We start from the raw sequence: 22,663 nt of genomic DNA on the forward strand, positions 1-22,663 counted from the left end.
AAACAAAATGAGAAAAATGAAGTCAGAATGAAAAAAAACGACCCCCAACCCTGCAGCCCCAGCAACAACACTGCAGTTCTTCATATCTGCCCGTGGCGAATTTAATCACTCATCTCAGATCTGATCAGATCTGATCAATCAACCGTCCTCATCATCAACAGGTCAAACCGCAACCTGAGACTTCCTGTGGCTGAACCGTCTCTGATAATTCACCCGTCCGGCACCTGAGAGCGCCGCTCCCCCGCCTTGAGAAATCTGAGCTGTAAAAAGTAAGGGAGCGAAAAAAAAGAGGTGGCAGCATGCGGGGCGAGCGAGGAGCGAGCAAGCTGATGAGAGAGTGGAAAAAGACACAGAGATGGACAGACAGATAGACGGTGGCGATGAAGGGCATGACTGAGATGGACAGACTCACTGGTAGATAACGGATCGCCATGGCGACCTGCCTGTCACTCAGTCTGTCAGCCACATCCATTACAGCACCCCGACACACACAAAGGCTCCTCTGTGTGTGTGTGTCCCATTAGCAGGTACTCTGACCCCCCCCCCCCCCCCCTCCCCCCGGATGGGTGACACTGAAGCCCCTCAAGACAGCCTGGCGACAAGAGACCCTCCACATGGGGGGCGACAGGTGGAAATATTCAGGTTATTAACGTGTGAGGCTCATCTTCCAGTTTCTACTGAACTGCGAGAGGCTGCGATGCTTCGGTCCAGCTGCTGCCCAGACTGCTGTGGACAGTCGATGAAGTACTTTTACTTCACTTCTACTCTTGTTAGTAGATAAAAAAAGTGATCAGTTAACCTGCTCACAGCAGAACCATAGAACAGCAGTAGAACCACAGTGAGGTTCTACGGCTGCAGCGGTCAGAGAGCGAGGGATACAGAAGCCGGGACGTTTGCTTGTCTAAATGTGTTTGAATATGAATGAGTGAGATGATCCACCACTGGCGAGAGCTTGAGGAATCACCCGGAACTCAGCTGATCATTTGTACTCATCCAGCTCTTCAATCTGTTTCATCCGAGCTGGTCGTTATGCAATTTAAACCTCAGCCTGTCAGGTTGTCCGTCCGGTCGGGTTCAGGGTTACCCGCGTGGAGCTGAACGCCGAAGCTCCGATTGATCAAGGTCACGGATACCGCGCCGATGATGAGAAATACGCCTGGATTCCTCTGAAGACCGCCGTCAGAGGAGAGACCTGTGAAAGTGAAACTGCGGCTGTGAGCGCTGAGCAGCTGCGCGTGAACGTGGAGGCGGTGTTCAGACGATCAACAGCAACGCTCACTTTAGATGTTTCTCAGAGATAAACAAAGACCAAATCAATGCAGATTTAACCCTCAATGTTTGCAGCTTTGTGAGTGCGTGTGTGTGTGAGTGTGTGTGTGAGTGTGTGTGTGAGTGTGTGTGTGAGTGCATGCGTGGGTGCGTGAGTGAGTGTGTGTGTGAGTGAGTGAGTGTGTGTGTGAGTGAGTGAGTGTGTGTGTGAGTGAGTGAGTGTGTGTGTGAGTGAGTGAGTGTGTGTGTGAGTGTGTGTGAGAGTGTGTGTGTGAGTGTGTGAGTGCATGCGTGGGTGCGTGCGTGTGTGTGTGTGTGAGTGTGCGTGAGTGAGTGCGTGTGTGTGTGAGTGCGTGTGTGAGTGCGTGCGTGTGTGTGTGAGTGTGCGTGAGTGAGTGCGTGCATGTGTGAGTGAGTGCGTGCGTGTGTGTGTGTGAGTAAGTGAGTGCGTGCATGTGTGAGTGCGTGTGTGTGTGTGTGCGTGAGTGAGTGCGTGCATGTGTGAGTGCGTGTGTGTGAGTGTGCGTGAGTGAGTGCGTGCATGTGTGAGTGAGTGCGTGCGTGCATGTGTGAGTGAGTGCGTGCGTGTGTGTGAGTGTGCGTGAGTGAGTGCGTGTGTGAGTGCGTGTGTGTGTGTGAGTAAGTGAGTGCGTGCATGTGTGAGTGCGTGTGTGTGTGAGTGTGAGAGTGCGTGCATGTGTGAGTGCGTGTGTGTGTGCATGTGTGTGTTCAGCAGGGTTAAAGCAGAGATGAAAGGCGGCCATTGGCTGCTGATGACTGATAGCATTCAGCAGGGCTTTGGCTGATGTCTGCCTGATAACACTGAGGACGGGTCAGTCAGGCGGCATGCTGGGGGCGGAGCCACCGACCAGGAGCCGCTGGTAGCTTTCAATCAAGAGCCTATTTGCCAGGAACAGCATTACAAGGAAAGAGTGGGCGAGGAGTCGGGCCTGTAGTTACGGTTTCCTTTGAGAGCGTCACACAACCACTGTGAAGCGACTGGCCGACCCATGTGGTCTGAGAACGTTTGTTGAGGAGCTGCATGATTCAAGTTCGTCTCTCCAAACGAGTTAGCAGATGTTAGCGTCTCAGTGTGAAACCCCCTGTCAGCGCAGGAACATCACCACACTCGAACGACACTCGAGGTTGGTGATGCGGACTCGTTTGTCGACAGCTTGAATGTAAGAGAAGCTCCTTAAGATGAAACCATGACGCTTTTATCCAACATCTGAGGTTTTTATACCACAACCTCTTTAGCGTTGTGGCCTCCAACACTGAACCACAATGGCATGAAGAATGAGCTTGTTCTCTCAGTGCAGGTCTGGGACTGGACCTCCTCAGCAGGTCTGGGACTGGACCTCCTCAGCAGGTCTGGGATTGGACCACCTCAGCAGGTCTGGGATTGGACCTCCTCAGCAGGTCTGGGATTGGACCTCCTCAGCAGGTCTGGGACTGGACCTCCTCAGCAGGTCTGGGACTGGACCACCTCAGCAGGTCTGGGATTGGACCACCTCAGCAGGTCTGGGACTGGACCTCCTCAGCAGGTCTGGGACTGGACCTCCTCAGCAGGTCTGGGACTGGACCTCCTCAGCCACTTCAGTTCTCACTACAAAGACCAAACCTCGTTCCATGGAGGTTCCACGCTGCACTCAAACTTCATTTTGTTTTTCCGAATTGTTTTCATGTGAAAAAGTTTGTCCTTTCTCAACATTTATGCGATGTTGATTCTTTGAGGCAGACGATTACGGTACACGAGTGCCGTCAGGACTGAAGTTCAGCTTTGCGTCACATGTGTTAGGATTTTTGTCCTGGCTGGTGGGAGTCTTGAGCTCACAAACCTTCAGTGCCGTCTGGTCGAATCCAGGTCTTCTTAATCCAGATGTACGATCATTCATCCACAAACACTCTGAGTTCAGATAAACACAAACTGACTACAGCGCTTCCTGTTGAGCGCTAGTTCCTGGTAGCGGTGGCGTGTGTAGCTATGCAAATGATCCACCCATCAACAATTACTGCCTCCAAAGAGAGAATGGGGATAAAAACTCGAATCCTTTCATTCGACCTGCACCACAAACTCAGATAAGCCTCAAATTATTCATGTTTATGGACCAAGAAAAGCCCCGGTAAAACCACAGCGTCTAGCTTTCACATCCAGGGAAGGTTCCTGACATCTACCGGCGTTCTCCTAAAAGAGCTTCATGTCCCTCACAGCACCACTGACCTGAGACCAGTCGTTTGGTCCATGACACAAACACAAACGTCTCCTGCTGCTCCTGGACATCAACACGCCACGGCGGCACCAGACCAGCCTCATTAGCATAGACAACCACCTGCCAGCGCAGCTTCATCTGCTAGTTAAATGACCAACAATAAATGTGTGTGTTTATGGTGAATGTGTTACACACACGAGGATATGACCTGACACTCGTAGAGCAGGTGACCTTCAAGCTCACACTGTTGTGTGTCTTTGAGTGTAAACTGGTCACATGACACATCTTTTACAAACCTCTCTTCCTGCTGATGTTGAGCGACACAGCAACGCCCCACTGGTCCATTCTCATCCCTGCAACAAAGAGCTCTACAGCACCAATGGGGGGCTGGGGTCAGGGGTCAAAGAGCACATGTTCCAGGAAGGAGACGTCCCCTAACGTTTAGTGGTCTTGTTTAAGAGCCGGCCGAGCCAAGACAGCGTGACGGCAGGCGCGTCACCGGGAGCTCGTTGTAAATCCTCCCAACAACAGAACGCAGTCAAGAGTCGCGTCGTAAAACTCACGCCCTCTCCTCTCGCTCCTCCTTTGCGTCTCGTTTCACGGAGTGACCGACTGGAAATATCGTCTCCACGTCAACGTGACGACCGCAAACGTCATTTAATACAGACAAACTTTCATGGTGTGGAGCTGCAGGTCAACCTGAAATACACAGCAGACCAGCAGTCCAGCTAACTTAGCTCATTTAGTACCCTAGAACCCATTTAGAACCCTTTGTTTTCCTTTAAAAGCATTTAACAAAAAAAACCCAAAATATGAATCAAATATTAGAAATATCTTGGCTGTCATTCTTTGGGTGCAAATTTTAAGGTCTTTTTTCTTGTTAACTGGCACATTCACTGCAGGAAACAGAAATGATAACAAACACTACAAGTTTGGAAAATAAACATGCGAAAAAAACATGATTAGATATAAAAATTGAGATGAATTCAGTTCAACTGTGCTGCCCTGATGTGTTGTGATGATCAAACAAAAGTGACGATGAAAAAGATGATGAAAAAATGAAGCTATTACAACAGACCCCCTGGAAGACCTGTCTGGGTCCACGGACCCCACTTTGAGAACCCCTGCCAATCAAAGCAGGGTCAACTCTTGTCTCCTCCCACCTCACATTCTTCTCTTTCCCATAAATCCTGCCGCAAACCTGCATTACAAAGTCCCGCTTCAGCCTCCGAGATCTTTCACAACGTGCTGATAAGCACGGCGGCAGGCTCAGCCGTGCGCCGCTAGGCAAACATGGCTATCGGCCCTGAAGCAGGTCACTTCACTCAGTCAGCCTGTCTGGAAAAACCTGGAGCAGCAAGGACACGTCAAGGCGCTGAGAACAAACAAGACCAACGGCGAGTTCTCCAACTGGGGCGACAGCGGCTGATCCCCTCCCGTCATGTGACGACGTGTTGGGTTCTTACCAGGCAGACGCAGGTGATGCAGGGGTTGTCGGTGATGTTGGGGATGTGGAGGACCTCGCCTTCGTTCTCACAGCTGGCCTCTGTACCTGTGAGGGAAGGTGAGACGGAGGTGAGGGAGGGGCTATGAATGAGACAACATGACATCACCCAGGCTTGTCAAGCAGGTCAGTCACAAGCAGATTCTGTTCATTCAGTTATCAGATAAAAAAAAAAAACGACTCAAGGTTTGATTTTCTCCTTTTTGTGGTCGTCAGGAATCACCTTTCTTTTGCCCGACAGGCTACGCTGGTATTGATATGTCGGCCATTAGTCTCAAAATAACTTCATGTCACGAGTGATGTCACTACTGCCACGCTAACTTTAGACAACAACAAATGCATCACCATCAGTGTGAAAGTGCACAAACACAGCGGTAACACAACAATACGCTGCAGTCGTAAATAAAGAAGCTGTCAAGTTGAAATGTGTCATATTTGTTGCAATGCACCACAACGTTCTCAAACACAACAGGGGCGTATGTAAGAATCAAAGGGGCGGGGCTTCCAGATGGATCAAAGGTGAAGGAAGGAGTAGAGACAGATGGCAAGAAAAGCTTTTGATTCATGGAAGGGAACTCAAATGGGAATGTAGCTAACGTTAGCACGCACCGTCCATGCTCAACGCCTTGCCAACCCTGTTTTAGTCTCCGTAGACTTGAGGAAAGGTTAGCATGTCGTTTTCACGCCGCGAGTAGGTGCAGAGTAACGAGGCCCAACCACATGTCGACAGCATCACTGGCCAGCAGCAACATGGACGCTGACTGATCAGACATTTCTAATAATGTGGTCATGGATCAATCAGGCTTGACTCTACATGTCAGGGTGCACGCTCTTCGTTTGCACCGTCTGTCCAGGTAAAGGCTCTGACTCTTAAACTGAGGTCTTAAAGGGTCTGCTGGTTCATTACGAGCGTGAATGTAATACGAACCAACTACAGGAAACGACTTCATCACAAGGGTTTATGGGTAGAAGGACACAGATGTCAACATCTCAGAGAGCAGTCCGGACTGGTGCTTGGATTTGTTTTGACTAGAGAATGAAAACTTGCTTCCTGCAGCAACCTGTTCTCTGGGAGTTCAGCTGGGGTCGCCGCAGGATGAGGTAAAACTATTTCCTGTTTCTGCCCCCCCCCCGACTCAATCCTTTCTCTCTTTGGAAAATTCTTTCTATTTGTGTACAATACAATTCAGTTTGTTTTTCCAAACTCACACAAGTGGAAGATTTGATCTGAACTCTCCCAATAGCCCGTTAGCTCGTTTGTAGCCTGTTAGCTTGTTTCAGCTAGTGCACTGTCCACCATCTCTCCAAAATCTGAAGCTCAAGGCAAATTTTCTCAATCTGCTTGAGGCAAACACGGGAGAGAAAACAGGAAGTGGAGCTAAATGAGGTTCTGTTGAAGCTTATGGACGTTCGCTGCATCGTACAGAGCTGCGGACTCCAGATGGACGAACGTCTGACCAGCAGCCATCTTGGCCTCAGTTACTTATTTCGGGTAAACAGGACGACTAACAGGAGGAGGAGTGCGTAGTAACTGCACTCTCAGTGGCCACCAGGGCACCAAAAGGCACGTTTCAAATAACCTGACAAATCCAACCAAAAAATGCCAAATGTGTTTGGTGACTTTTCCCTGAAATAAGTCGTTGTTAGTTCCTGAACCGCCAGGAATGGTAATAATAAGGAGTTCTTAAATTATTATTATCCAAAGACTGTCTTCTCCCTCATTAATTACTCCAGTATTCATGAATATACAAGCATATATTTTATTTCTCCTGTTTGTCTGCACGACCCCAATGTCTTGATGAAGTTCATTCTCACGTGGAGGGAAAAACACAGGAGGCTTTTTTTTGACAGATTATTTCCACGTATGACCTCATTCAAACACACAACCTTTGACAGTTTGCATCAGAAGTGATCATTTTTACTGCTATCAGGGTTACTTTAGTTTGAAGCCCAGTTTGAGTCCTGCATTTCTACAATAATTACACCTTTCCAGAGTTGAATCTGTCACTTTTAGGAGGGGACTGGCTGATCATTCTGGGACCCACTCTCCCCAGTTTCAGCTCTTAACCCAGTAAGCAGCATCGGGGGCTTTAATGGAGCTCAGCTGAGAATCAGAAGCAGCAGCAGAAGCTTCAGAGTCGCCCCGTCTCGGTTCGCCCCCCCAACTCATTCGGGCCGAGCAGACAAACCAGGTCGACTCCACCAGCGCTGTAAAATTTACAACCTTCGAAGGTAATTAAACTGGCAGGGCTGAAGGGTGGGGGTGGGGGTGGGGGTCTCTGAGGACGCCCTCAGTTTGACTAAATACTTCTTTTACTTCAGTTGATTTTCTGGTGAGAGATTAGAGACGGCGTCTGTCGTGTATCTAATCCAGGTAAAGGAGGAAATAATGAGCGAGGCAGGGCATGGGGGTCGGTGTGTCTATCCCTGGAGCCTGAGCGGATCCCTGGAGCCTGAGCGGATCCCTGGAGCCTGAGCGGATCCTTGGAGCCTGAGCGGATCCTTGGAAACACGGGACTGAAGTGGATCTGGGGATGCGTCAGAAACACACTTCCAAGGATAAATCAGCTGCTGATTTATTCTAAAATGTTTAAATGGTAAAATAAAAAAAAAAAGATTCTTTATTTTAAAAAGTTTGCTCTGTAAAAACAGAGTTGAAACTCCAGCTTAAACTGACAGCATCCTTAAAGAAAAACTAACTCAAGGTGACATTCGCAGTTTTCAGTAGCAAAACTCAGGCGCGTTCCAGGGTAACATGCTGAGGGTTACTTCGTCGGTGGAACTCGTTTATTTTTCTGGTACAAGGATTCCCCTCTGAATATTAACTGAGCCGTTTGAAGGCTGATTTTGATTCTAATTTTCAATGTGACTTCAATAATCGGCGTCTTCCTGCAGTTCCAAACACAAATGTTGGAACTCTGAATGGAACCAGACGAAATGCTGTCAAGCCTCAAAACAGGAGGAGACAGAGATGCAACAATTGATCTGAAGTCAATCACCAATTGATCTGAAGTCAATCACCAATTGATCTGAAGTCAATCACCAATCATTCTGGTGACTGATGAAATGTTTCCTCTTTGTTCAAGTAAAACAGACAAAGTTTGGCTGCTTCCAGATTCATAATTTTGCTGTTTTTTGATGAAACCATGGAGTTTGGAGCTTTTTGACTTTTGAATGAAAAAAGGAATCGATGGGGAAAATAAATTAAAAAAACTTAAAACGGCAAAGATCAGACGTCATTGTTGTCGAGGAGGCGAAGACACCGCAGCTCCATTTTAGTCGAATTTATTATCAATATATTGAAAAAAAGAATAAAAGTGAATATTAACGTGTTCACCCCTGGAAGCTGATTCGAGTATTTTTCTGTCTGCCTGCCTGCAGGAGTGACAGGAGGCCGGTGTGAGGAGACCCAGCACCCGGGACCCTCACACCGGCCTCCACCTGCTGCACCGGCCCCTGCAACGGCTTCTGCTCCCGAACACGGACAGATGGAGGAGTCGGATCTGCTGCTTCTCTCCGCGGCTTCATGACTAACAGATGTCTGACCGCAGATTCATCTGGTTCAGGTTTGATCCCCATCTGATCCCCATCGCGCGTCTCTGCTCCGGGAGCAGCAGAACCGGCTCGACCTGCGGCGGGTGACGGCCAGAGAGACAGTGACATGAAGCGGCTTCATGTGAGATGCTTCTGATAATGAGATCGCCGTGACCCCCGGAACTAAAGGACTAATCAAATAGAGGAGCGCGCGGGTCCGTGAACGCAGCATCAACATCTCTCCCCCTCCCGCATTCATCCGCGGAGCTGCGGGGCAAACAGCGGGGAGAGGAGACAGGACGAGCCGGGATCCGGTTCATCTGAGCTGAGCAGGACTCACAGCCCGTTTCTAACCGGGTTGGTCTCGGACCCCCGGGAGAGAATGTGAAGGAAACAAAGTTTCTGAGTGTTTGTTTGAATGTGTGTGTTTTCAGGGTCAGTTTGTGTGATAAAGTAAAAAAAAAAAAAAAAGAAAAAAAAGAAGAAGAATAAATAAGATAAAATAAAGGTCCCGTGCAGGAGCCCCGCGCGTCTGTCCGGGCCCTCCTGCTGGTGTCAGGCGGCGGCGGCCTGGGCGCGTCGCAGCCGTGCTGTGTCATTACGGAGCCTTTAATCTCACCTGTAATCAGCGGCGTGGAGGAGCGGGGCGTGAGGAGCAGCAGCAACGCGCAGTGGAGGAACCTACAGGTGGAGCGGGAGGGAGGCGTCCAGCAGCGCGGCAACATCCTCGGCTCTGCTCCGGTGGGGGGGTGGGGGGGAGATCTGGCAGGAGCCGTTCGGAGGGACAATGAATTAAATCCAAGGAGTTTGAGACGTGAGTATTCCGGGGAGGAGAGGAGCCGTCCTCAGGCGCTCCGGTTCACCGCGGCTCTCAGAGGACGCGCCGACCGGCAGGACACCGTGGGGCCGCGCATGTCGGGAGCGGGCGACAGGGGTCCGAGTAGGGGTGGGGGGGTTCAATCAGACAAATCCCGGAGGAGCAGAGGGTGTCTCGCGCTCCGCTCCAGAACGAACCACAGATGTGAGTCTGAAACGGTTCCCTGGGGGTCAGAGACCGAAGCCACTCCTGGACTCCGCTGAACGCACTCCGGCTCGTGGATGCTCGGTACGGACTGTCCGGGTCGGAGGAGCCGACTGCGTCTCTCTCTCTCTCTCTCTCTCTCTCTGAACGGTGTAAAAAGCAGACTTTCCTCTCCTCCTTCTCCTCCTTCTCCGGTATTAAAGGGGACCTCTGGTGTGGAAGCGCACGGCTGCGCCAGCAAGTCCTGCCTCCTGTGTTAAACCCGGGACCTCCTCCTGCCTCCAGAACCTCCCTCCGGACCCTCCTGGGCTCCTCTGCTCCGCCAGACCTTCTCCACAACCCTCCAGACCTCCTGAGCGTGTTATCTCAAGTTTTTAATCACCACTGTCTGCTCGTGTGTGTGTGTGTGTGTGTGTGTACGTGCGTGCGCCTCCTGCGTCGGGATCCAGTTTCCTGACCTGCCAGGGGAGCTTCATGTCTTCTGTTGTAATTCTCCTGTTTTTCAGGGGTTCGTCACGTGTTTCTCCTTCAACCTGCTGGAGGAGAAACTCCCTCTCAAACCAACACCTTCACTTCCGAGCAGGAGTTCTGCTCCAGTTCCACTAATTTAACCCCAGAACTGAACTTCGAGCCCAAACTCCTGGCGTGGTGGCGCGTCTGTGTGTTCGGTTCATTTGGAATCATTCCCTCTTCACTTCTCCAGCCGACGCTCGTTTGATCAAAGTCACGTGTTTTATGGGCTTTGAAGTTTCTCTCTTTTCTCAGGTAAAGGTGCTCTTTGTTCTTGTAAATCTTTTGTTCACTGATGGTTGTTGTTGTTGACGTCACTTGTTGTGTCCTTTGATGTCTGTCACGTGAACACAGAAGCAAGTTTGTGATTAGGAATGCAGCAACAGTTAAGCTGAGAATGAGAGGGTGAGGCGGTGAGGAGTTCTGTCAGGACAAGGAACAGAATATTGGCTGAGAATGAAGTTCATGTTTCCAGTGACTAAAACTATGGCGTTCGAGGTCACATGGGGGGTGCTGAGGACCTCTTGGGGGTCTGAAGGGAGACCCCCCTCAGTGGCCCTGGGGAGTCTCAACTGTAAGGGGATTGTAAGCGCTTCGTTCCGCTGTGCTGTTTTGGGTCTCTGCGTTCCAGTGAGACCATCAAAAGGGAACGTTCTCAGTTTGGCATGGAGGAACCCACAACTCCAAGAATGAAACCTTGGATTTTAACGTTTATCTGGACTTCGTTTGCGGCGGTAAAATCTGTCCTGAGTCAGCGTCACTGCCCTTCGTTTCTGCTCTCCTGTTCACCACCATGATGTCAAAAGTGATGAACCAGGGAAACAAACGGAGCAGCAACTCGTCTCCTCGGGGGGGGGGGGGGGGGGCTCAATTTGCTTTTTTCAATTTGCTTTTTTCAGTGTTTTAAAAACCTGCGCCCCTCAGTCCTGCATTGTAGAAACGAGTCCTTGTGGGTGGACCCACTCAGGGTTTGTAGGGGGTCAAAAGTCAATGGTTCCCAAACTGGGCTCTGGGGAACCTCAGAGGGACACTGAGGCCAGACTGGACTGAGATGGAGGAGAACAAAACGCCGTCAGCTGTTTGACCCTAAATCAGACGTGGATGTTACACTGAGTTCAGCATCGCCAACACTTCAGCGTTCCGCCCCCATAAATCTGCAGTTTGAGTCGACATTACAGCCTGGTGTGACTGATGGGGGGTGTGTGTGTGTGTGTGTGTGTGTGCGTGTGTGTGCACGACAGACGATGTGTGTGTGTGTGTGTGTGTGTGTGTGCACGACAGACGATGTGTGTGTGTGTGTGTGATGCAGAGAGGAAGATAATCCAGAGTGTGCTTGTGGTTGTAAGCAGAGAGAGAAAGTTGATTGTCAACACTGGTGAACACAGAGTGTGTGTGTACATACAGACATAAAAAAACGGTATCAGGTGTGAGTAATATCAACCACAAGATGGCAACAGAGAGGGGTGGGGGGGTGAAGGGGGCGCTTGACCTGGACTGACCACACACACACACACACACACACACACACACACACACACACACACACACACCCACACACACACAGCAGGGGGATGTGACAGGAGCAGAAGGGGGCGCCGCTGATGACATTAAATTTAAACACTAAATTAAACATCATGCATTTGTCTCAAGAGGATTTATAAGAAGAAGAAGAAAATAACAACGAATAATAAAAAACATGTCGCAAATCTACAACAAACAGGATTCACGAAGAACTACGAAGGAGAAAACCATTCAAGAAAAGCAATAAAAATGGCTTTAGAAATGGAAGCAGGTTCATTATTCTGAGAGCTCTCAGCCTTCAGCCTGGAGCCTAAAACCCGATTATCTCCCTTCAAGGAGACAAAATCCTCTGAAATTCTTTGAAAGAGGAAAATAATGACAGATTTCTGTTGTCTGGGTGTTCGAGGCCTGCATGCGACAGAGGCAGCGAGCATTCTGGCAAAGAAGAGCAGCCAAGTTACACCAGCGCTACAGTACCAAGACCGACCCAACACGGAGAACTTCACTCAGTGACAGAGCCAATATCACAAAAGCAGTGAAAGAGTAAACCAGGAAGTGGTTCTGGCTCCAACTGTCCAGCCATGTTTGAGAGCCGAAGTCCATAAATCAAAGGACAAGTGAAGGGTTCTGGTTTCCATTTGTAGTCGGATCGAGCTCCCAGTCCATGTTGAGTCCAAAAGAGACGGAACACGTTGGCTGAAATTTCATCCGCTCTTGTGTCACGACGATTCGTCAACACTCGTGTTTGCCGTCAGACGTCGTCCCTCAGGTCTCAAGTTGCTAATCGGACCGTAAACTATAAATTCAAATCAGAGACGAAGAGCTGGCCTGGAGCCGCTGGGGGCTTCGGCTGCTCTTAGTCATCCTCGATGGTTCTGAGATAGTTGAAGACTTTCAGGAGTGGAAGTGACACTTCAATCCGGCAGCAATTTCCTCCAGCAGCAAGGATCTCTGTCAGCTGGGACTCAGAGGGAAACATTTAGTCTTTAAAGGAAAGAAATAAAGAGGAGAAAGTTGGAGGGGATCGGTTTTCTTCTCCTGAATGATGCTCTCAGAGGTTCTGGGCATCCTCCTGACGTCAGATGACCAGCAGATGGGAGGAGGGACCCCGGCCCGAGGTTAAAGCCCACTGCAGCCGCAAGGTCTGGCTCTGGGGGTGGGGGTGGGGGGTGTTAGACCCAGCTGTTTCACCCCCACGGAAAAGACTGTCTCCTCCACCAGGACTCTTCCAGGAGCTCTACCTGGAATGAGGAACTACAGGCTAAATTTAGCTTGTCTGATGTAGAACCTGACACCAGAACTCCCCGGTTCTCCAGGGACAGACCTCTGCTGCTCCGTCTGAGAGCACAATGTAACGTTTCCTCCATTGTTAAAACATCTTTGCCTCTTTACCTCCGTTATTCAGGATCGACCGGGATCGGTGCTACAGACATTGCATCCAAAACACCTGGACGTCAGCAGCCACGCAGCCTCGGTCCCTGGATCCTAGACACGCGAGCAGCGGCTCTCCAGCTCCAACCTGCAGCGGTGGCGACGGAGAAACTGCAGCAGCCTCACTTGCTTTTGAGTGCATTTCTGTGTATTTATGTGTACCGCCCCTAATCTGACCCAGAGCCCCAGCAGGTGAACCCTTCCAGCTCTGGTGTGCATCGAACTTTAATGAGTTCTAACTGTGTAACTGCAGCTTCACTTGAGGGAACAACAACCTCGGGTGTGTGTTTCCCAACAGAAACAAACTATATTTCCGGCGATTTTGCAGTAGAAGAGGATCAGTATTGTTCACACAGAAGAAGAAACCTGAGCCGCTGCAGTTGCCTGTGGCGGCCGACGCTTCCAATCTGCAGCACGAGTAAAATGATGCGTCAATTATGCGATCCAGTGTGTGTACACCATAAACCCCAGAGACAGAAATAAAAGCCGTCTCAATCCAAACTGCTTTTATGACGTTCTGTCCAAACTGCTGCGGCCTGGTTTCACTGTGATTGTTGGAGCATTGTTGTTTGATGTTTTTTAGAGTTGGGCGTGTGCAGCCATGTTCCGTGGTTCCTCACATCAGGACGGCTTTGCTGGGCCGAGGCGTGAAAAAGGAAAGGAGCTGGAGGAAAAAAACAAAATCTGGAAGAGAGTTTAAAATCACGGACCACAGAGTTTAAGATGCCGCAGCTGGGGAAGAAAAGAGAGAGAGGAGATGAAGAGTGGAGGGGACGAAAGACAAGTAAGCGTGATTGTGCAGCACATTTTGGCTCCGATGACGGTGCTGTCTGCAGCAGCGTCGCAGCACCGACTCGCTCCACGACCATCATGTGATCCATTTGGTGCAATGACATCTGGAGAGTCTAAAGGGCCACGACATCACCTCTCATGTTAGCGGAGGTGTCGCACAACTCCGGCGGAGTGACCTCCTCATCAAAGGGGCTCGACCACGCGAGGGCGTCTTCATCAGGACACGACGAAACATACTGGGAACCCAGTATACCCAGAAACCCAGCTGAACGTGAAGACTCCAGCAAAATGGGGCCAAAACAGATGTTTAAGGAGTGACCAACATCTGCTGACACTGATGATGTGCTGGCCTGGGTCTGAAGCGTCTGACGTGATTAAAACAATAATTGTTGCTTAAACGTGTCCCCTGCTGGTGTGCACCAGGTATGTGAGACCAACTGAGATACTTCTGCTCCATTTTTCTAAACAAGTCCCAAACAAAGTTCCAAACATCTGTAACAGTTTGGGACCCTTGGATTTAAAGAGTTTCTAGGTTGGAAATATGACCAAAGAAGTGAACCTGGAACACGTTCTACTGGTGGACAAAGAACTTAAAGTTCCTGAGTTCTCAAAAAATGTTCCAGACTTCCAGGAATGTTCCCGTGGGAGGAGGAGAAGAGGCGAGAGAGCCACTGAAAGAGCAAAGAACATAACAAAGAGAGGTTGATCATTCTGTGAAAGATGGAAGGATGAAGCGGTGGGAAAAGAGGGACACAAAAGGTGAAAGTTAAAAGAGTTGATGAAAGACGAATGTGGTTGGGAAAGAGTTGTTGAGCAAGTAAAGAGAGAACAGACTTTTGAGAACAGAGTTGAAATGAACAGAAAATAAAAAAGGGTCAGGATTGGGTGATGGAGAGAAAAACTAGATTTAAAGTTTTGAAGGAATGAGTGGAGGAAGTGAGGTGACCAAGAGGAACATGGTTGTGTGCATCAACAGAAAATGGAGGGAAAGAAACCTGCTCCGGCAGAAGGCTCACGATTGTAGGAAGTTACTTCACTACCCACAATCCTATAGTGTGTCAGCACCGTCACTGATAGGTGCCGATACCACGGGAATCTTAACTGAACCCAGCACTGTTCAGTCATTGCTTTTACTCTCCAGAGCTGTTGTGAAAGTGAGGGAAGCACATGACCAGAGTGAGAGAGTCCAGCTCTGTTGTAGGAAACACAGACATGCTAATTTCCTTAGCATTAGCTAAACTCACCTCTGGTTGCCCGGCTTCCTCTGCTGGTCTGGACGCGGCTGCTCTCGTATCACCACAGTCTGCTGCGGTCCTCTTCTCCCTGCACAAACTCACCGGCGCCTCTTGAGGGACAAAATGGTATTACAAGATGCGCCACGACTGGCTTGTAGAGGATGAAGCAGAGGAGGTTCGACCTGGAACGGGACATCTCAGCAGGTTACTTATGCGTATAAATAATAATCACACCAAATAAAGAGGATGTAGAGCAGAACACCAACGGAAATACACTCCAAAAAACATGCACAACAAATAAAAAGACAATGCAGCGCGAACCGAAGGCTTGGACAAAAAGTAATCACTTTTATTTCTGCATTTTCCAGTTGTGTTGAGGCCGCGTGAGTCAGGGATCTAAGGACAGAATAGTTGCTATAAAAGCAGCCACACAACAGGAGCCTGCTACGTGTCAACAGCTAGTACAACAGTACAAAAACTACTATACGCACATACATTCAGTCTGACACACTAACATGTAGTACCATTCAGAAACACTGGACAAAAATCACAAATACATCCAAACTACATCGTTGTTGTTTTTTTGTTGTTTTCTTTAACAGACGAGTCACGAGCAGCGCTTGGTTCTTGACACAGTACGAGCTACCGATCAGTTCCTGGTCAGGTCCAACAAACCCACACCAAGAACCCAAGCACTGTGTGGAGCTGCTGGGATTGTCATCAGTGACGCTGGCACAGCTTCTATGGCTAAAGGCTAAATGCTTCAAGTCTCAAAAGCCCCTAAGAGTGTGTGTGTGTGTGTGTGTGTGTGTGTGTGTGTGTGTGTGTGTGTGTGTGTGTGTGTGTGTGCGTTAGATGGACAGCACTTTATGGACAGTCAAAAAAAACAAAAACACATCGGACGGAATGACATGATGCCAGAATGAAGCACGCACGATGATATGTTGCCATGGTGATGTGTTGTTTAGCTCGCTGGGCTAATGCAACGTTATTAATAGTCTGTATCTTGTGCTGTTAATAATTCTGAAGGTGGTCAACTGCTGTGAAATTTGACATTTCGTATCAATTCGATACCCAAGCCTCTGAGTCCTGATCACGTGATCAAACAGGACGACAGGTGTGCATCCTTGTCAGCTGTGAAATCGCTGAGCAACTCTGGATGACTCCTCACTCTCGTTAGCTTTCACTTGTCACATATTGATCACGTTTTGACGGCGCACCCCTAAAGTTCTACGCAGAGTTTCTCCCGTTCTTGTTGTGGTATCGAGCCACACAGCTGTCCAGGTGTCTGAGGTCAGGCTCAAACTTGGACGGAGAAATCTCAAGGATCCTCCATTTCTTCTCACCAGTAACCTCATAGTATAGTGTCAGGAATCCCAGTCTCTACTGTCAGGAGCACCTCAGGGCCTCAGGAATTGTTTTAGTCCAAAAGGAAGTTAGTATGTCAGGCTGAGGTAAGGTCGTAGCTCAATACGAAGCGGTCATCTCCATGGTTCCCCCACCAACAGCCAATGGGATTGTTCCACGTGTTGTCAAACTGAAGTCAGCGATCTTCCAGGTTAAGTTCATCAAGATCATCTTCACTAATGAACCACTCTGAATGCAACAGCAAGTAGTGCTAAGCTAACGTTAGCCTATGAAGGAGTTACACCAGGGTCACATGACTTCAAGGTCACCACCAAGCTTCAGGATTCTTGTGTTTCCTTTAATGACCTCCATGACCTCTGTAGGCTCCTCGAGACTCTTGTTAGCAACCCAGGTTTTTAAGACGCCACCACTCCACCATCCACCAGTCTGGTGTTTACTGGTGGATCTGATGTAGAACTGAACCTCCACCATCCACCGGTCTGGTGTTTACTGGTGGATCTGATGTAGAACTGAACCTCCACCGTCCACCGGTCTGGTGTTTACTGGTGGATCTGATGTAGAACTGAACCTCCACCATCCACCGGTCTGACCTGGAGACCGGGGAACTGAGGGAGTTCCTGCACCACCAAGCTGAGAACATCCAACATCCTACATAATGATCTTGAGGAGGAGCAGGTGTGTGACCCCGTCGCCACGTCTGATCAACACCTTTCTTTTTCAGGTTCAGACAGTTTTCCACCGTTCTGAGTTTCAGCAGCATCAATAACGCATTCAACAGCAGCTGCGTGTCCTTGAGTGTCCCAGATGTAAAAAACAGCGGGAGGTCAGAGGGGTGGCGGCGACTGTAGGATGTGGCCTTGTTTTACCCAGAGGCCGTGGGGCGACTGGACACAGCGGGCGGTTTATTCATAGCAGTGAGGCAGGGGAGGCTCTGGCGTGCAACGCGAGGGGGCGAGAGGGCGGGTCTGACGTCACATCCAGAAGTGTGCGTAGGCGGGGGGGTGGTTTGGGGCCCCATGAAGATTAGGGAGGTGCAGGGCTGTGGGTTGAACTGCTGCTGAGGCCAGTCGAAGAGGAGGGAGGAAGAGGAGGAGGACGGAAGGAGAGTCAGCGAAATGTCTGAGGAGAGGAGGAGGAGGATTTCAGCTTCATCCTCACCACAGTTGGCTGGGCGTGCACAGACACAGACACACACACCAAAACAAGTGGATGTGGTGTGGTGCAGAGTGTGTGTGTGTGTGAGTGAGGATCAGCTCTAACTGCATGGTATAAATATGTGTTTGGGGAGAAAGTGCTTTAATTGCGTGTATTAATATGCAAATATACAGTTAGACTGCATATGTGAATGTGGTGTTGCCCATGTGTGCTTGTGTGTGTGTGTGTTCAGACATGTATCGTGTGTATGCATATGCGTTCAGCTGACTGAAGGCCTCTTGTCAGCCGTCTCCAGCCTCAGGCTCCTTCTTCTTCTCTTTCACTTTGACTTTGACTTTCTTGTCCCCTGCTTCCTTGCTGGCTTCCTTCCCTTCCTTGTCTTTGTCCTTCTTCTCCTTTGATGACTCTTTCTTTTCCTTGGACGAGGATGATTCCTTCTTGGATTCCTTCTTTACTTCCTCCTTGGCCTCTTTGCTAGAGTCCTTCTTTGACTCCTTCTTCTCCTTGGAAGGCTCCTTCTTTTTTGCCTCCTTGACTGTCTCCTCCGCTCCCGGTGCTTCTTCTTTCATGGTAGCCCCCGAAGCTTCTTTCTTCTCTTTGGTGTCTTTGTCTGAAGGAGGAAACAGACGGACAGAATATCAGCGATACAAACGCCTCCACACACGACTTCTTCCTTCTCCTGCAACAAGATTTTACAAACTTCGTCTCACCCACAGCTGAAATTCACAACTCCTCATTCTGATTCACATTCATTCACAAGTCTGTCAGGTTTACAGTGATGAGTGTTTTTCTTATTTTCTTTAAGTGACTTAATTTCCTAATCTTTTTCTCAATCTCCCATCTCTATCCTAGTGGTTTTGAACTTGGTCTCATGCTGTAAACTCAGCACAACCTGAAGGGTTTTGGGTTTTGGTGCCGTCGCCCACACAGCTCAACTGCCAGACAGCCTTATGCTCAATACGTAGTGATTAGATCAGCTCGCAGCAGCTTGAGCTGAGTGTCTCCATCTCCCCTACAACAGACGGCACTGACAGGGCCTGTGGCCCAACTGGTAATGAGCCACTTCAGCCGGGTCGTCTCAGCGCGCGTCGGAGCGTCAGGAAGGAGAATCAGGATTAACGGACGTCTGCACACTCAGCTGTTTGTTCTTCAGCCCCCGCAGGTCTTTAGCATCCACACACGGAGTGACAACAGCACCTGTTGCATTACAAAGGAGCCCCACTTAACCAAAGTACCCCACCACCACACACACACACACACACACACACACACACTGCAACCCCGCCTCCTCCAGATTGAAATGACTGTGATAAGATGATAACAGGACCGTTGTCTGCTCACAATGAGACGCTCTTCTTATCTCCATGAGAACGGAGAGGGTTTAGAGACTGCAGCCTGGTATCTCAGTGTGTGTGTGTGTGTGTGTGTGTGTGTGTGTGTGTGGGGGGGGGGTGTCAAAAAGTACCCCCCCACCCACCCATGATGTAAATCTTTCAATTTCAGGGTGAAGGTGGGGGTAAGTTTATGGTAAAGATTTGAGTAAGTCTAAGGAAATGAAAGCAAGCTAATATCTCTGAAGGAAGTCTGATGTGGCTGACTGTATTGTATTATGTAACTGTGTGTGTGTGTGTGTGTGTGTGTGTGAGACTGAGAGAGAGAGAGAAAGTTAGCATGTACCTGGAGACGACCGGCTGCTTCATCAAAGTGTCTGCGTGTGTTCACTGACTCCAGAGGGAACTTCTAATCAGACGGCTCATCGTCTGGAGACGCAGACTCAGCTGGGGTGTGTGTGGCAGGCATGAAAGTGATTTTGCTTTTATTTGTCCCAGTGTGGCAGTGATGGTTAACACCATTCAAAGTCTTTTTGAGGATGGGATGAATCCATAACATCCATTTCAAGTAAATTACATGTATTAATCATACAGGTCATCAAAGGATGTGACATCATCCATGTTCCTGAGTGCTGCGTATCTACAAAATGGACAAAAGTTACGTCTGTTCCCTCATCACAGTAGATTTTATAAGGCAATACACTTTTGGTTAAATGCCTGAAATAACAAATGAGATTAATTCAAGCACGAGACATTTCCACATTTGATTTTATGGCACAAAAGATGTCAGTCAATGCCACACTGGTGAATTTGAAATTTTTAGATCTGTTTTGAAAATGCTTGTTGGACTACAAAAATACCTCTGCCCTGACATGCTCACTTCCTGTTGAACTACAAAAACACCTCATCCCTGACATGCTCACTTCCTGTTGGACTACAAAAATACCTCTGCCCTGACATGCTCACTTCCTGTTGGACTACAAAAATACCTCATCCCTGACAAGCTCACTTCCTGATGGCCAGTTCTCACGAAGTGAAGGAGAGGTGACGTCTCTCCACCAGTGCAGGCTGGCCCGCCCTCCTGTGTGCTACCTATTAAAAACGTGACGCTCGGTTGATAGAGCTGAGTCTTTTCACCTGTAAACCCGACCAACTATTCAAGGTAAATCAATGCAGCATGAATTCATGAGACTGGAGAGATGACGACACACAGCAAGCCTGACTAGTTATATTTGGTGGAAAGCGCCTACAGATAAAATATTGCTGAACAATACGGCGACGCTGTAGTTTTTCTGCTCGTATTGTAGTTTAGTGGTGCTGAGTGGACAGCTCCCACCACTTTACAACATCGAATCTTTGATTATCAAGCTTCTCCGCCTCAGTCACACTGATCTGCTCCGTCAGCGTGGAGCTTGAATAACCTTCATTGTTATTGGTGCATATTTCACATCTGCTATCATTCAGGGACGTTGGAGCTTTCTAACAGAACTCCGGTCTCATGGCCGTGAATTTCTTCTATGTTGAGGAAAAGGAAGTGACTGAATACGAGGTCTTATAGGACCTAAGATAGTGTAACACTATTCTAAAAACAGAATGAGGGCTATGAAAACCGTGCCTGCACCTGCGTGTCAGCTCTGAGGGAACGCCGTCGTCCCTGCAGAGGCTCTTCAAGCAACAAATGAAGAGTGTGTGAAAGGCTCCTCCGGGGGATGGTAGCAAACTCTGATAAACATTGACGCTGTAAAACAAGATGGCAGCTTCCCTCCTGGATGGAAATCTAGAAGGGTCAGGTCACGTCTTGTCAGTCTGCTACTTCAACAAACTAACAAAGTGGTGGCCTGTAGACTAAACAGAGCTGAGCGTGGCGCTCCGTGCTGCTCTGAGTGGCCGGGAAAGAAGTGACGTTAAGCCCTCCTCCCATGGGACAGGAGCTACCTGGAAGCGTCTGGTGGTTTTGCGCCAGGATAACCGCAGCCATTCTAGTCCCATGTGAGCCTGCCACAGACACGTCTGGATGGGATCAGTATGACAGGGAATCGTGGGTAACGTAGTTCCACGTCACTGACTCCATTAAGGTCCTTCAGGGAGAGTTCCTATGATAATAATGTTTCCCGCGTGCCTGTGGAGGTGTTTCATTTGCAGGAACACACCTGCAGCGAGAACAAGCTCTTGACGTGAGTCTGAGTTTGCTTCTAACTTTCACTTTTCTCCATTTTCATTCTAGAACATTTTGATTTGCACACAGATGGTTTATTAGTCCACGGTGGCATCTTCACTTCAAACATGTAATTACGTCTTTGTCATGGAATCACTTCTGGTGTAAACGTATTACTCATACGTGGGTTTGTGGTGGCCTTCATGGGGAAAGTGAACCCTCTCGCGCTCCAGTGGGGAAGCCGCCGGTGGCTGTGCAAGCGGGTCGCTGGCCTCGTGTGGCAGTGAGGCTGGAAATGCTTCTCTGGAAGTGTCCAGATTCAGATTCAGAACATTTTGTTAGTCCCAAAAGAACAACTCAGTTCTAAAGTCTCTCCCAATCACGTAATCAGAGCGAATACAATTTCATTTTCTTGACGTGGATCATTTTTTCTGGGCCCTCACTGTCGTTTAGAAAAAGTCATGATGCCATGTTTTTGATGGTGTCCTGACCATTATATGATTTTATCAGGACACATCGCAAATCTCTACAAAATTTACTGAAAATATCAAAATAAAGCTGAAAACCCAATTTGCCGTGTGGCACCTGGGAAGAGTAACAACATGCATATCAGCTTGTTTTAGCTCCCTCCTTCCTCCCTCGTTGGTCTGCAAAACTAAAGTGCAACCACATCTACTCCCAGGAGTGGAGGACGATAAAGAGGATGACATCACTCCCAGGGCCTGATGATTGTTGGGGGACTGTGAAACAAACGTTGCTTCATGCTGCTGTGCTGATTTGAATGTGTTGTTGTAAACGGGTGCTGCCTGGGTTTGGCTCATTTGCTTCCAACATGACTGGAAATTTAACGACTAAACTGTAGAGCAGAGCATATTTCTGGATACAATTCAGGCCAGGAACAGGTAACAGAGGAACGGAAGGCTCACTCCAACCTGAGCAGCGCCGCAGACTTCGATTGTTTTGACTCGAGCTACCATGTTGCACTGTAACCAGCCGAAAGATTCGCGCCTGCAACAGATGCTAGCAAACGCGGGTTTGGCTCCTTGGCAGCACAATTCCATGGCTGAGATTAAGAATAGGATGTTCTTTTTCTTTTCAGTGGAAAAGACAATGTTTTACAATAACTTTGACAGTGCTGTGGTCATGTTTAGCCCGCTTTATACTTGTGAGTCAGATGGACTCAGACTGCGTGTAGCATGCAAACATGCAGGTTACATCATATCAGCTCCTATGCTGCAGAGTCAGTGTGATTAGGACTTCCGTACCGGTGAACTCTGACCTCTGCTGTCAACAGACTGAGGCTCCTCATCTTCCGCTGGAGTTTAGAGGGCAACACTTGTTTGTTCTTCACAGAGCAAAAACAAAAACCGCAGCAACAAAAGTCAGCGTGTCGATTAGATAAGGAGGGCGACGCTATCTGGGCTCCCTTCAAAGCCCACACGTTCCACCTGGGTTGGCGTGTTAGTGGCGGATCACGGCGCTGCATTCATCTGCACGCAGCCATAGTCAAAATAGAGGCGGACACACAGATCACCCGCATCCCAACCAATCAGCATGCAAGAGACTGCAGCAGAAACCTGCTGATTTACAGAATCCACTCCAGCGAGTGTGTGTGTGTGTGTTTCAG

General features: G+C 48.9%; 2 protein-coding genes and 1 long non-coding RNA gene across 6 annotated transcripts in view; 1 reads left to right on the plus strand and 2 right to left on the minus strand.

Annotated features, from left to right (window-relative positions):
- Positions 1 to 10,295, minus strand: part of bmper (BMP binding endothelial regulator) — a 32,826-nt gene extending 22,531 nt beyond the window's left edge. Inside the window, exons 1-2 of one of the 2 annotated variants that reach the window (XM_086217629.1) lie at positions 9,137 to 10,295; positions 4,946 to 5,031 (exon numbers count right to left, since the gene is read on the minus strand). In XM_086217629.1, coding sequence (XP_086073755.1) covers positions 4,946 to 5,031; positions 9,137 to 9,242 — 192 coding nt within the window. In that variant the 5' untranslated portion in view covers positions 9,243 to 10,295. Of the gene's footprint in view, positions 1 to 4,945; positions 5,032 to 9,136 lie in introns of those variants that run through there. The other variant, XM_086217630.1, reaches the window with a different exon arrangement.
- Positions 4,695 to 7,753, plus strand: LOC147252808 (uncharacterized). Its single transcript, XR_015118470.1, has 3 exons — positions 4,695 to 5,109; positions 5,200 to 7,215; positions 7,358 to 7,753. It is a non-coding gene; the product is annotated as an uncharacterized LOC147252808 (long non-coding RNA).
- Positions 10,296 to 15,189: 4,894 nt separating the features above from the next.
- The window catches only part of bbs9 (Bardet-Biedl syndrome 9), a 154,521-nt gene continuing 147,047 nt past the window's right edge, over positions 15,190 to 22,663 (minus strand). The window contains exon 24 of one of the 3 annotated variants that reach the window (XM_086217639.1): positions 15,190 to 18,160. In XM_086217639.1, the coding sequence (XP_086073765.1) occupies positions 17,832 to 18,160 (329 nt within the window). In that variant the 3' untranslated portion in view covers positions 15,190 to 17,831. The remainder of the gene's footprint in view (positions 18,161 to 22,663) is intronic. The other 2 variants (XM_086217640.1, XM_086217638.1) reach the window with 2 other exon arrangements.

This window comes from Aulostomus chinensis, chromosome 11, assembly GCF_037954235.1.
Source record: "Aulostomus chinensis isolate RoL2024-O1b breed Wild chromosome 11, RoL_Achi_v1.0, whole genome shotgun sequence".
NCBI lineage: Eukaryota > Metazoa > Chordata > Actinopteri > Syngnathiformes > Aulostomidae > Aulostomus > Aulostomus chinensis.